Below are 13402 nucleotides of genomic sequence, written 5' to 3'. Positions count from 1 at the left end.
GTAGTGCATGTTTCAGTTTATGCGTCTGAAAAAGTGGACTTTAATGAGTAAAAAAGTATGGCACATTAACAATTTTTAAAGCTGCAGTTCCAATGCTCTGTTTCCAAAGTTACAAAAAAGCTTAACATGTAAATATGTACTTACACACAGGCACCGTACGAGGCTAGACAAGTTTACATGACGAGGAGCAAACATATGAAGTTGCTGAAGGCAAGAGATGGCTTGAGCTTGGACAAGGCAGTCAGGATTATCTTGCATCACTGCACAGCCTAGGAGACAAGATGCCCTCAAGGCTGAAACTGTAGTGCTGCTGCCTATAACACAGGACAAAGGAGGAAGGAGAAAGATTTCCCTCTGTCATGTTCTTTTTCCTCAGATAGCAGTTAACAACATCAAAAACTGCATTACTATTTGTTCAGCGTGTGCACCGCCTACGCTAAATCTTCTAGATTACTTCTAACATTAAAAAAAACACAGAAATACATAACTGAAAATACATAGGCTCACAAAACATCAAACAATTAAGTCCTTGCGCTAAACAAAACCATATGTAAAAAAACATTTCCCCATACAAAATGGGCAATAATAGAAATTACTGAGACAAATTGGCCAGGAGGAAGATGTTAACGCTAAAGCCCCAGAACTGTGCAGGGGCAATGCATATTGGGACACTGGCACGGGACTAGAGGGCTTTACCCCTTTCGTGGCTGTAGTCCTGATTAGGCCCCCAGTGTTGGCAATTTGCATGAGAAAAAACCTGATAAGCTTCATTAGGAGTTCCTTCTCCAGCTGCCCACCCTGCAGACATGGGATCTCAATCCACATTGCAGCAGGCAGCAAGTGGTTGAACACCCTATCTTCTGTGCCAGGGTCCTTGAATGACCTCTCACCCTGCACTGGCTATTTCTGCAATAAAAACCACACACCCAAGGGCAAAGAACATGGTCAATGTCACTTGCTTGGGCCTCAACCAGATAGTTGATCTAGGCAATCAGGGAGAAGGGCACCTATATGCACCCAGAGAGAAAATTTGCCTAGACCTCAAGACTAGTAGGGGTTCTCCAGCTAGGGGAAAAGAGCACTGGTCATTTGAAGCACTCAAGAATAGAAGCATGCAGGTCACATTCAATTTATCCATTAAATGAGCTTTGAGGGCTACAAACTACACCAGTGTTTCTGAAACTTGTGTCTCCAGCTGTAGTTGGACTACAACTCCCATCATGCCTAGCTAGCAGGGCCAGTAGTCAGGGATGTTGAGAGTAGTAGTCCAACTACAGCCCGAGACACCCATGCTAATGATGTGATTGTGCAAGACTTGGGAAAAGAATTAGTCTCAATATGCAGAAGTCTGAACATTGTTTTAGTTCTTGCTGTACTCCATACACATTTCACTAAGTGAGAACTAGCAAAGCATTATCTCCCAACTTCATAATCAACAGCCTGGTTCCTGTCTTGTCATTATGTCGCAAATATGTGCATACCTTGCAACTCAGGACCCAAAGTAGCGATAAGTGCATTTAAACAGCGACCAAGGCTTTGATGAACTTCAGCATAAGCAGGAGGCACAGTCAACAACAACATAAGAACAAGAGAGAGGGTAGGTTCCACATGCACGTGATACAGAGGACCAGCAGAATCAATGACCAGTGACAGAGAATGTAGTGCCCAGGTCTGTAAAATACCAAAAATGCTGTGCTGTCATACATACAAATGCACAAACATAAAATAATTCGCAAACTGTGACCAAAAATAAAATTATTGTGTAAAATGAGTGTACTTCTGTGAGATGGTGCTAAATAATATACTAATAATTCAGTACGACAACATGACTGGAAATGATAGGAGTTTAAGATGAATGACCTGAAGAAACGTAATTGCTCCTCACGGCAGGGCTAAGGGAAGGGAGAAGTGAGTAAGTACCGATTCTGGCATACATGAATAGAGACATGATATAAACTGGCCTGAACTTTCTTGCCTTCCTCAATGGTAATAGCTGCTCACTTAACTGCTGATGGGTTTTATTAGGTAGATGAGGGAATATAATTAACTATATGTTATTCCACTACAGAACCACGTGTGTGGGTTAACAGACAACATGACCAGTTTATATTTTTCTCACAGTCGAACATTCGTCCTTAGCGGCAACAGCATTAAAAGTAAATGAAGGCAAAATACTTGTGTTTACAGCAAAAACAGCTTCAGGCATATGCATGATGCTGGAATGATTGGAGGCACACCTCCTTCATGGCTGGCTGACGACAGAGAGTACTATATGCTTCTTCCTCTCCAGGAGAGGAGGGGAAACCACATCACACAGAGACTTCTCTACCAATTACATTTCTATGGTCTGAGTCTGCCTATCAGCAATACAGCTCTATGGCCTTAACTCCTAGAAAAGAATATGCATAGTTAGATTTGACTACATTTCTCCCACACCTGCGTCTAAAATGGAGATCAGAATAGATGGTCCTAGCACGTGTAAGAGGAGGAGTGTGGTGCCACGTGGGAATCCATGCAGATCAGCTCTAAGTGTTCATGCTTATCTAAGAGCTGATCCCCCCCCCCCTCTGTAAGTTCAGGGAGCAAACACTGTCCTTGCCGACCTGAGTTTGAAAATTCCATCACCCTCTTGCCCTCCATACCTGTTTCAGAAGAAACAAGTAGAGGGTTCAATAAATAGAAGAACTGCAAGGAGGAAAGGGTAGTGAATGGGGCACTTTGAACAGACACTGATCCTTCGTCCCAGATGCATGGTCAGTCTTCACTTCCCCCAACTGAGTTCAATATCAACAAGAAGAACAACCAACAAGAGCAACAACAACCAAGTTAACAGCTCAAGGATTTGAAGTCTGCTTTTATGAAGGAAGACATACTTTACAAAATGACTACTAAACAATACTCAAATGAGATAACATTTTTTAAAGGTTTGCTTGTTCAGTTATATACGGGTGGGATATAAATAATAAAGCTGTTACACTAATTTTCCACGTGAAGGTCCTCAAAGCCACTTACACAATAAAAAAGGAAAAACAGTTGAATCCAATAAATACCTGTACTTCAGGTGAAGTGCTGTCCTGAGATAATGTATAAAGTATTCCAACACAAGCATTCAGGTGCTGAGTGGAGCCTATTCCTCCTAGATATCTATAGAGGGATCCCAGAGCCAAAGAATATCCTGTTCTTGATATTACATCTCTGGCAGATTTTAGTCTATGTATTATAAAAAATAAAAAATAAACTGAGTAAGAGATGCTTTGAGCTCAACTTGGTTTTGGGGAAAGTGTCACATACATGTTAAATCAAATGAAATTAGAATGGTGATTATAGCAACGGAGTCCAGCTTTACAAGATAACTTTAGTGAAGCAAAGAGGAAAAAATATGTTACTGGTGTCTCCTTATAGCTAAGTGGTATCCTCTGCCCAGAACCCAGAGGAGAAGCTGAATGAATTATTTGCATCAATATTCACAATGGAAGATATACAGTAGCAGATCTCAAAACTGGTTTTTGCAGTTTGCAAGCTAACTTTTGCAGGATGGGAATCTGACGAACTGAGGTTGATAGTGGTAATGAGAGATGAAGTTCTAGGCCTAATACACAAAATAAAAACTGACAGATTGCTGGGTCTAGATGGCAATGTCAAATTGCTGACCTTCTAACAAAAATAGATAACTTGCCCCTCAGATCAGCTTCCATCCCTGAGAACTGTAAAGCAGTAAATATCACACCAATTATTTAAAAGGGATACAGAGTGATCCTGGAAATTTCAGGCTGGTTATCTTAACATTTGTCCTGGGAAAACTAATGGTAATTATTGTTAAAGGTAAAATAACCAAGTTTATATAAGAACAAGCCTTGATGAAGTAGAGTCAGCATGGTTTCTGCAAGAGCAAGGCCTGTTTCACTGAATTCTTCAAGAATGTCATCAAGCATCTGGTTGACACAGTGTACTTGGACATTCAAAAAGCTATTGAGAACCACCGGAACATCACACAGAGGGAAGAAATGGGAGATTTTTTTTCATCTAGCAAACTTGAAAGCTTGCACAGATGGAACATTCATCATAGCATGACAATGAACTCTACCCTTGAAGTTTTTCCTTACTTCTGAGTATATATGCATAGGACCAAGCAGTTCATTTTGTAGTACAGTGCAATGTAACAAAACAATGCAATAAGAAGTGTCTTACTTGTCAAAGCTAATTTGCACCAATCCAGCAGTGAAGGTACTGTCAGCAGCGACTTGTGCAAGTCTGGCTAAGGATTCTGCAGCAGAACATCTTAAGAGTGGGTTACTACTTTCCAAGGCACTCATCACTAAGGTCAGGGCACAGCTTCGAATTTCTTCAGAACCTAAATTCCCCTTGCAGCTAGCCAAGTGCTAGAACAAAAGATTTATTTTTAAAAAAGCTCAGTATGCAGATACAGTAGACAGAATTTTACAGGGATAAAGACTATCTATTAAATATACCTACAGAAGTAGTTCCAAAGGTCGTATTATTCTACCACTCTAAGCTGCTAAATTTTGGGCAATGATGCCTGAAAAATGAATATAAAATATATAACCCATCTTCTCATGCATGAGCAGCTTATGAGTTGTAGGGAAAAGTTTTTTTCCAGACATCAAGCAGATGAAAACAGAGGTGGGTTGCACATATAGCAGTATATTTTTCCATTTGACTCTAGATGCAAGAGGAAGATAATTATGTTGCCAATACAGGACACCTCCAGCTATACAAACATGGTTTCTGTTAGAGAGTTTCTAAACAATAGTGGAATGTGGATTCCTGCATTGCACCAGTTTTTCTCCTTGTCAATGCAGCATGTTTTTAAGGTCAGAAAAGACAGTGTCCATCATGCAATTCCACAGTGTGCACGAGGTTAAGAAATAATAAACCGGTATGTGTTTGAAACGTTAAAGAGTCTGTAACATGTTCCCTTCAAAAAAAGAAGTGTATAAAGCACCTCTAAGCCTAAAAACAGAAAACTAGGACAAGATCTGGTGGATGGTAAACAGAAAGAAAGAGAGAGAGAAAGGGGCAAGCAACAAATACGCATATTTAAAGTTGCATTTATTGAAACTATATTCAAACTCTAAATTTTCTTCCTGGTGATGAATACTTATAAAAGTATGGAATTTAATACAATGCCACAATAATGTGATTTACTTTCAAGGACATAGAACTCTCAGAAGTATTATTCAAATTTTCTAATTCACAGAAACAGCACTATAGTAACACCTCTCAATGTTTAAGGTATAATCACTTTTTAGCCAACAGACCTTTTTTTTGTAACAAAGGGAGACTTTTACCTTCAGAACATTAGAAAATGCTGATAGAACATTTTGCTGTACTATCTGCTGCCGTGATCCTTTGGTTTGTTTTATAGATGTCAATAATTGTTCTAATACTTGCAACCTTAAAAACACAAAAACAGGAGGAGACAGGGGATAGAACTAATCTCTCTGTTATTCAACCAAGTTCAACAGATATCAGGTTGTTGAGCAGGGAACACTGTTTTTGCTGTGGCATGTCCCCTAGTGTAGAACTCACTATTTCCCAATGTGTCCCTAGGGTCCTTTCTCTGGTTGTCTGTTAATCCCAATCTAGTACACCTTTCTTTCTATCTACCCCTTTAAAAAAAGACTATCATCCAACTTTATCATTCTAAGTAACTACTATAACACTGCATATATTTTATTATGTTTTTAAAAAGTGATGCATGTGAACATATTTGCATATATGGATATACACCCCCACTTCCTAAATGAAAAGCATTTTGTTGTTTGTGTTCTGCATTTTAGAAGATACAGTGGTATCTCGGGTTACATACGCTTCAGGTTACAGACTCCGCTAACCCAGAAATAGTACCTCGGGTTAAGAACTTTGCTTCAGGAGCAGGAGGCCCCATTAGCTAAAGTGGTGCTTCAGGTTAAGAACAGACTTCTGGAACAAATTAAGTACTTAACCTGAGGTACCACTCAGTGGCGTAGCGTGGGTTGTCAGCACCCGGGGCAAGGCAAGTAATTTGCGCCCCCTAACCCGTGGATTTGCGCCCCCTAACCCGTGGATTTGCCCTAACCCCAGATGTTGCGCCCGGTGCGGCCGGCCCCCCCTGCACCCCCCACGCTACGCCACTGGTACCACTGTATGTATTATGTAAGCTTGAGAAGATAGGTGGGAAACCAGTAACCATTGCTGCTGCTCCTACAGCGGCTGTATTAATATTCAAAGTGGCCAATCACAAGAGGCCGAACAATATCCTATTCTTCCTCCCCACAGCCTATTCTGTTCCTACCTGCTCACCATCAATAGACCCTAATGTGCTTGTTATACCGCAGATTGGTTTCACAAATGCTTGTGCACCTGAATTAGAAAATGGCAGGACAGGAAGGTGAAGCAGCTTTATGAGAAGTTGTGTATGCACATGAAATATTAAATTAGAACTAGATTGGGAAACAGAAAAATGTCCACGTATGTTACTTCAAAGGCAGCATTCCTTGGAATGCCAGTTGTTTTCAGGCTGGGGTGGGTGAGTGTAGAATGGAGGCAGCGGTGGAGAGCTCTTGCTTTCACACTCTTTCCAAAAGGACATGGCAGGCCACTACAGGCAACACACTGTGGACCAGGCAGACATATGGACTAATCCAGCTGGACTTCTGCATTTTTGGTAGAAGTTTCTGCTCTAAAGGAACCAGAAGGATCAAGATGTCTCAGACTTTTCAGATAGACATGAATGGATTTGGATCCGGGAAAACCAATTTCAAATCTCACCTATGCAGAATCAGGATGGGTAATAGCACCACTTTCTCAGCAATTCTTGGTAGCTAATTATTTTCACACATAAGCTAACCTGAGGCTGAAAATTAATTCAGCTTCTGTATAAGATTTTATATAGATATATTTTTACAAAGAGTCCTCAGGCCACATAATCATTTACTTTTTTTTGAAATTCCACTGTGCTGAACATCGCAACACCCTGTTTTACATGCACTAGTCATGATCTTTTTTATTGTTTTTACCTTTGGGACTCTGCAACATGGGAAAATACGACTCCAAAGAGACGGGTTGCTGCTCCAATAATAGATAATGTTGGCGGTAAAGGTTTAGGCACAGAACCACCTTCTGCAGCTCTCTCATAAACTGCATATGGGTCATACTCCAGACTTCCACCAGCTATACTGTTAACTAGGAACAGCTGCAAAAATTGGAGAAGTGCAATTATTATCACCAAACATCAGACTACCTTCTCTGAATGTGTAAGTTATTGCTGAAGCACACCTGCTCTTCAATAAATCTGTGCTCTGTCTCCTGTAGTAAAGGACCCAGTAAGTTAAGTTCATCCTGGTGACAGAGAGATGGAAGGTAAGCAGCAGAGGGTGACATCTGGTTATCAGGCTGAGTCAAATCAAGCACTAGTTCTTTGAGAACAGCAGAGAAGCTTCCTGTAAATTAAGGAGATAGAAGAAAATTACTTTTATATAAAACTAGTATCTAAAGATACGATTGGCAAGGTGCTTAAGGATGAGATCTCTTTTTTATCTTTAACACAGAAGACTCTGGGAAATGCAAGTGAAGTCTACCGCTGCCACAGATTCTGCCGTCAAGTCAACAGCATTTGGGGAAACTGCAGGGGTCAGCACACCTGGAGTGCAATACACGAGCCTCATCCCAGGACGTCCATATTCATGATTATGGCACTTCCCTTGCCAAGTACGTATGGTATTTGGGACTTCTGATAAATGTGCCTTTTGGCAAGTCATAACACTAAACAAGTTAAACAAATGTGGAATGTCAAAACTTCATAATATCAGGAAAAGGATCCTATTAGATATTTTGAGCCAAAGAAAAATGTAATGAACAATTTCAGAAAATCCCATTGTGGTCAGGTTGAAAGACAGCAAGGGCACAAAAATGAATTCATGTACCTACGTAAAAACACAAGTTACTGAAGTAAACAAAAACAAAAAATGTTTTAACAGATTTACAATTTCTTCTTTCGCTTTGAGACTTTTTAGCTTTTGTAACAGCTTTGTTACAAGTCAGGTTTAGTTGTACTGAACACAAAAGTTACTTTGGAATGAAAGTCATTTTGCTATTCGTATTCAGTGATTATGTGAGCAGAAGGCAGCTTGCATAACCAGTCCTTTTATTTCCCTACTCCATGTCTGCAACCTCCACAAAGCTTCTGTGAAGTGTTGGGGAGCCCTCCTGCAATTGGTTTGGTGTGATGTCTGAATTAAGCAACAAAGTCCATCAGAGCAGGCAAGCGGCATCTTTCCTTTCCCAGGTACTCTAGATATGGCTTAAACTTCATTCAGGTGAAACTCTCTTTCCATAAACCACTGTATAAATGGCCTGCCCTCCTGGGAAACAGCTCTCTCAATTAATATTTTGGCTTTATTACTATCCACACATTTGGTATAAATATAAATTCATGATGTTAAATTACTTTTCCATTAAAATAAGACTGCTTTGTCCATTTGTCAATAAAACAAAAAGGACAAGAACAAAACCTTTGGAAATGTTTCAGGGAAGTATTGCTTGTATTGATGACTTACCTTCATAGCTCTTTGGAGGCAACAAAGTAAGCAGTTCATAGAGTCTTTTCCTGTACATCACTGCTGATGGTTTTAAAGGATTGCCATAGGTTTTAGTTAGTGAAGGAAGCCTTAAAACATAAAAAACCACATACTAAAGTCAAAAGAGAAAAACATCTATCCAACAAATTTCAGCTACTAGTTTGCTTTGTACCTCACCTAAAATTCAGTGTCTGGAAAGCTTAAAAAAAATTAAAACCACTGTACAGCACTATATATGTACAGTGGTACTTCGATTCTCGAACGTCTCCATTGATGAACGTTTCAGAACCCGAACACCAAAAACTCAGAAGTAAATGATTCCGTTTTCGAACGTGTCTCAGAAGTCGAATGGCTTCCGCTGCATGTTTTTCAATTTTCTCAATTGAATTTGCAGTGAGCCCTTTGTGCCTTGGTTTTCAAATGTTTTGGAACTTGAACGGTCTTCTAGAACATATTACATTCGAAAACCGAAGTACCACTGTATAGCAATTCTCAAAATATCACTCCCTCTAATGCTGAACTGAAGTGAATACAAGACGTTGCATTATAACAAGTCTCATCATTAGTCCATTAAACTCAGTATTGTCTACACTGGCCAGCTGTGGCCTCTCTATGGTATCTGGCAGGAAGTCCTTCCCAGCTGTATCTGGAGATGGCAGGAATTTGAACTCAGGGTCTTCTGCATACAAAGCAGGTGCTCTACCACTGAGCTACAGCCCTTCCCCATCAGGCGAGTCCAGACAGAATTGAAGCCAAAACAGGATGGCAAGAATCCTGCCCTAAAACACCAGTAAACAGTTAAGTCCAGTAAGAGAGACCAAGAAGGTTCAGTAGGGTTTGAACATTGAAGTGTGGTAAGGTAAAACAGTCTGCCTGAACTCCTTACAATTTATAGTATTCTGCAAGAAGACATGGCTGTCTGGCTTCTTCTTAAACTTTGTGACTATTCAAAAATGATGGTACATTTAAAAGGAAGAAAGAACTACTGCTTTTTGTGCTGCAAACACACAAGTAAGGACCTGCTAACCAGTTTCTGTATCAGATAGAATCTTGCACTGACTCTATGAAGGACTGCTCTAGAAGTTTCCAAGCAATATTTTCCTCTCTTCACATATAAAATTTCAACCTGGATTGCCACATTAGTACAAGTATCCGCACAAAACCATTACTTGGTTGATATTTGTAGAAAACACCAGAGAAATATTCAGTGCTTTTATTTTTTGCTATGTAATCAACAGCTCAAAATTAAAGTTTTAGTTAAAAATGAGTGCTGCTCAGCAGCAATACTCACTGTGTCAGCAAAGCAACAGCACATGGGAAGGGAGGAAGCAATCTTTGAATCACTTCATCTGTAAGGAGGCCCCCACAATGGACGATAAAACTTTTAATAGCTGGGAATAAAGGACAGTGACTATTAAAAAGTAGAACTTTTATTTTTATAATGAATTATAGATGTATACCTAGAAATCCAACAATAGAATTGTTTCATATGTCTAACAACTATTTGTGTCTCCAAAAAAATGTAAAAAGGCTTAATAAAATAATCTGGTCTATTATCGCTAACTGGTAACATCTATTTCTAAACAGTAGGGTGCTGCAAATGGTCAAATTCCCTTTATTTTACTGTGGAATGTTAAGAACAGTTCTTCTATGTACTTGAATCCATCATTTCCGCCATAAGTGGGAAACCGGGAAAAAGAGATCTCAGGAAGTATACTGCATATACACACACACACAGTCAAAAAGAGAACATCATTTTTCCTTCAAAACGTGAAGAAAGGGGAGAAACTACAAAGCAGCCAAAATAAATTCCACATACCACAGAGAGCACCTGCCCGGCTTTCCAGCGTCACTTGCCATGTAAATGAATCACCCCGGCTTTTCTCAGTTTCTAAATCTTTAGGTGATAATGGGAAAGCACATTTCCACAATAACAGCATTCTTGGAAGATGGTGCTGAACAACCGCCGGACCTATCATGTTAATATTGGACATGTTCTCATATTAATACGATGCACTAAAATTCTGATGTCAACAATGAACCTTCAAAAAACCACCTGCTAGCTGCCTAGAGGGTTCAAGGATGATGGGAATTGTAATCCAACAACATCTGAGAGGTGTATTTGTTAGCTGAAATGGAACTTCACCAAAAAGGCATAAGCCACAGCACCCAAACGATCTAGTTGAGATTCCTGCATTGCAGGGCGTTGGACTAGATGCTCCTCCAAGTTCCTTCCAACTGTACAATTCTGTGATTCTTATGAACACAGAGTGCATCTTGCACCTTCACTATACAGTTTTTGGTGTACGCTGAAAATGCTATTCGTAACCCTGGCCTTTGATGCCTAAGATATATATAGGGCTCAACCTACTTTTACAATTGCAACTTGGTTCGAACAATTTTTGATGTTTTATTTTAAATTGCTGGGACCGTGGGATGAATAATGGGTAATGAATTAAAATCATCACCAACACCGTATTGTGCCATGCAGTCTGTAGAGGAGTGGCAGGTGAATCAAAACGCTTGTAGCCCATACTACCACCTCTGCTTTAAACAATTGCTTTTCCTGTTGGGTTTTGCTTACATGTTCCGTTCATGACAAGGCTTAGTACAACCTGCTGTGCTCCTCTTTCCGCCATATGTCCTCTTGTGCAACAATCAATACATCAATCTAAACTCTAAAACTTTTAAGGTAAAAATGAAAATATTTTAACTAAAATCAGGAGCGTGGAGGCCTCCATCTGAAACAGCACATATACTGCAGCTTGGTTGGTGCATATGTAGGCCAGTAAAAGGAGCTAATGGGGAAATGAGGAGCTGGAATTAAACCAATCAGCTGTTCAGCAGAGCATAAAGACAGGGGAAACAGAATCCAGCCCCCATCCAAAAATAGGATTCCAGCTTTGTAGATTGGCCTGTGCTTGGACTAGGCAACTGAGTGTGCATAATCCCTAGCTAGAGGTGACACGAATTATTTTGCATAATTACCATGAGCTCAAGAATTCAGGGAGGAATTCAACCTTGTGTCAGGGCAAGCATTTCAGCTTTCCCTCTCTCCCTAGCTCACACTTTTCAGAGGAATCTCTCAACCCCCACCCCAGCCACTTTCAGGGGGATGAAAAGCCCTGGCATGCAAGCACAAGTCCTTGTCTAGGGCTTCTGCTAAAGGGATTCATTAGCTGAACCTTACACTTTCCTTTTCTTGATGCATATTTCAGACTCCCTCCATGCAGACTGCTTTGTTGTTAATGGTTGTTGTTAAAAGGGAGGGGGGGGGAGTTAAGTTTGCTAACTTAAGACTGACTACTATTGTAAAAACAAATGTGTGCTGCATATAGCTACCGACTTCACTGTTTCTTAACTTTGGTGCTTATTAAATAATTAAAAAGTCACTGCTATTAGAAAAAAATAAATTATACAATTCAGCATGGCTTTAAAGATGTTACAGGCTTAGCATGTAACCACTTTTGCCTGTCAGTGCATGAGCCAAGTGGATAACTTCCCCACCTACTGGGCACAGTATGGAATTCTGATACATACTTACATGTAGCAAAACAAAGGCATTTAAACCAGAAATGGGCACACTTTACATTTTTCAATGCATGCCCTTGTGCTGTAATGGGAACACTCAGGAGAACGATAATGTTGTAATTATTTAGGTTATCCATGTTCCCAGGTTAATCACCAGCTGGGTGGGCGTGTTTACTGAGGTGAATAATTAGAATATAAAAAGCCAGGATTTCTTCCTTGCAAAATAAACTAAAAAACCACCATACCAAGCTGATGTGCAGAAAGCCACATTCATATACTGAAATAAATAATGAGTGGGGTAGTCAGTCTTACCCAATGTCATTAAGGCAGCTATCAGGAGCCATCCAGATTGCATTCGTTGTATTGAGATGCGGCTATTCTGAGAAGCAGAACGCAACAAATCCTCAGCTACTGTCATGACTGCCTATGATAAAAAGTGATGATTTTTGCATTAACAATGAAAATACATAATTAAACACTTTCCGAGAAAGGCATGCATATTGTTTCTATATATTTAACAGCTCCCAAAGAGGATAAATGGGAGCTGTTAATAATCGGTAAAATTCCAGAGCAGCCACTTTTTAATTCTGGTTAGCAAGGAAATCTTGTGAAACCTTAAAGATGAACCAATGTATTGTGGTGAAAGCTTTTGAGAGCTCGACTCCATGTCTTCAGATGCTGTGAAGTGGCCTTCTGCATGTGAGAGATGCATATTATGCCTTCTGACTGGCCACTCCTTTGTTAGGCAATTGTGTTTTATTTACTGTATTTCCCTTGGACTGGCTCCAGAGAGGCTGCTTCATGAATGGCTCCTTCTATTCACAGAAGGCGCCAAAATGCAGCAGAGGCTCCTAGCTGGATGAACAGGGGTGGGTGGACGTGATGTTCAAGGATCCTAAAAGATTCCTTTTTCCTGCAGTCTGTACATCATTTTTCATGTTGCCCTGAAGGGTCCTACAACCCTGGAGGACAGCTTTTTAGGCAGCTGCAGGAGGAAAGAGGAATCAGTAAAGATCACCTCCCCGTTCTCTCAGAGCAGAACTCTGTTCAGATAAATTCTGGACTGAAACTAATTGTGATTATTTTAACTTACTCTTGTTTTTCTCTTGTAAGTCACCCCCAAAAAGCTCTGGTAGTAATAGTATTTATGTATGCATAAACAAAACAAAATTCTGGTTTAGAGGTTTAGAATGGTGGAGGGGATAAGCTGGCAGTCTCTTGTTACTGAATAAAATACCCATCAGAACTTGGGATGGAAGCGCAAGAAGGTATGCAAGAAGGCTTTAATGGCA

The 13402-nt window shown here is 40.1% G+C and overlaps 1 protein-coding gene across 3 annotated transcripts in view; it reads right to left on the bottom strand.

The window, feature by feature from the left end:
* HEATR5A (HEAT repeat containing 5A) overlaps nt 1-13402 on the bottom strand; it is a 61567-nt gene that overhangs the window by 25028 nt on the left and 23137 nt on the right. For all 3 annotated transcript variants that reach the window (XM_081857699.1, XM_081857700.1, XM_081857701.1), the window contains 11 exons: nt 12423-12534; nt 10399-10551; nt 9871-9970; nt 8559-8668; nt 7279-7442; nt 7020-7195; nt 5310-5415; nt 4189-4379; nt 3051-3210; nt 1482-1671; nt 145-314 (listed from right to left, as the gene is read on the bottom strand). In XM_081857699.1, the coding sequence (XP_081713825.1) occupies nt 145-314; nt 1482-1671; nt 3051-3210; nt 4189-4379; nt 5310-5415; nt 7020-7195; nt 7279-7442; nt 8559-8668; nt 9871-9970; nt 10399-10551; nt 12423-12534 (1632 nt within the window). The remainder of the gene's footprint in view (nt 1-144; nt 315-1481; nt 1672-3050; nt 3211-4188; nt 4380-5309; nt 5416-7019; nt 7196-7278; nt 7443-8558; nt 8669-9870; nt 9971-10398; nt 10552-12422; nt 12535-13402) is intronic.

Source organism: Podarcis erhardii, assembly GCF_964252035.2.
Source record: "Podarcis erhardii genome assembly, chromosome: 1".
NCBI classification, from domain to species: domain Eukaryota; kingdom Metazoa; phylum Chordata; class Lepidosauria; order Squamata; family Lacertidae; genus Podarcis; species Podarcis erhardii.
This window is presented reverse-complemented; position numbering and strand designations above follow the sequence as displayed.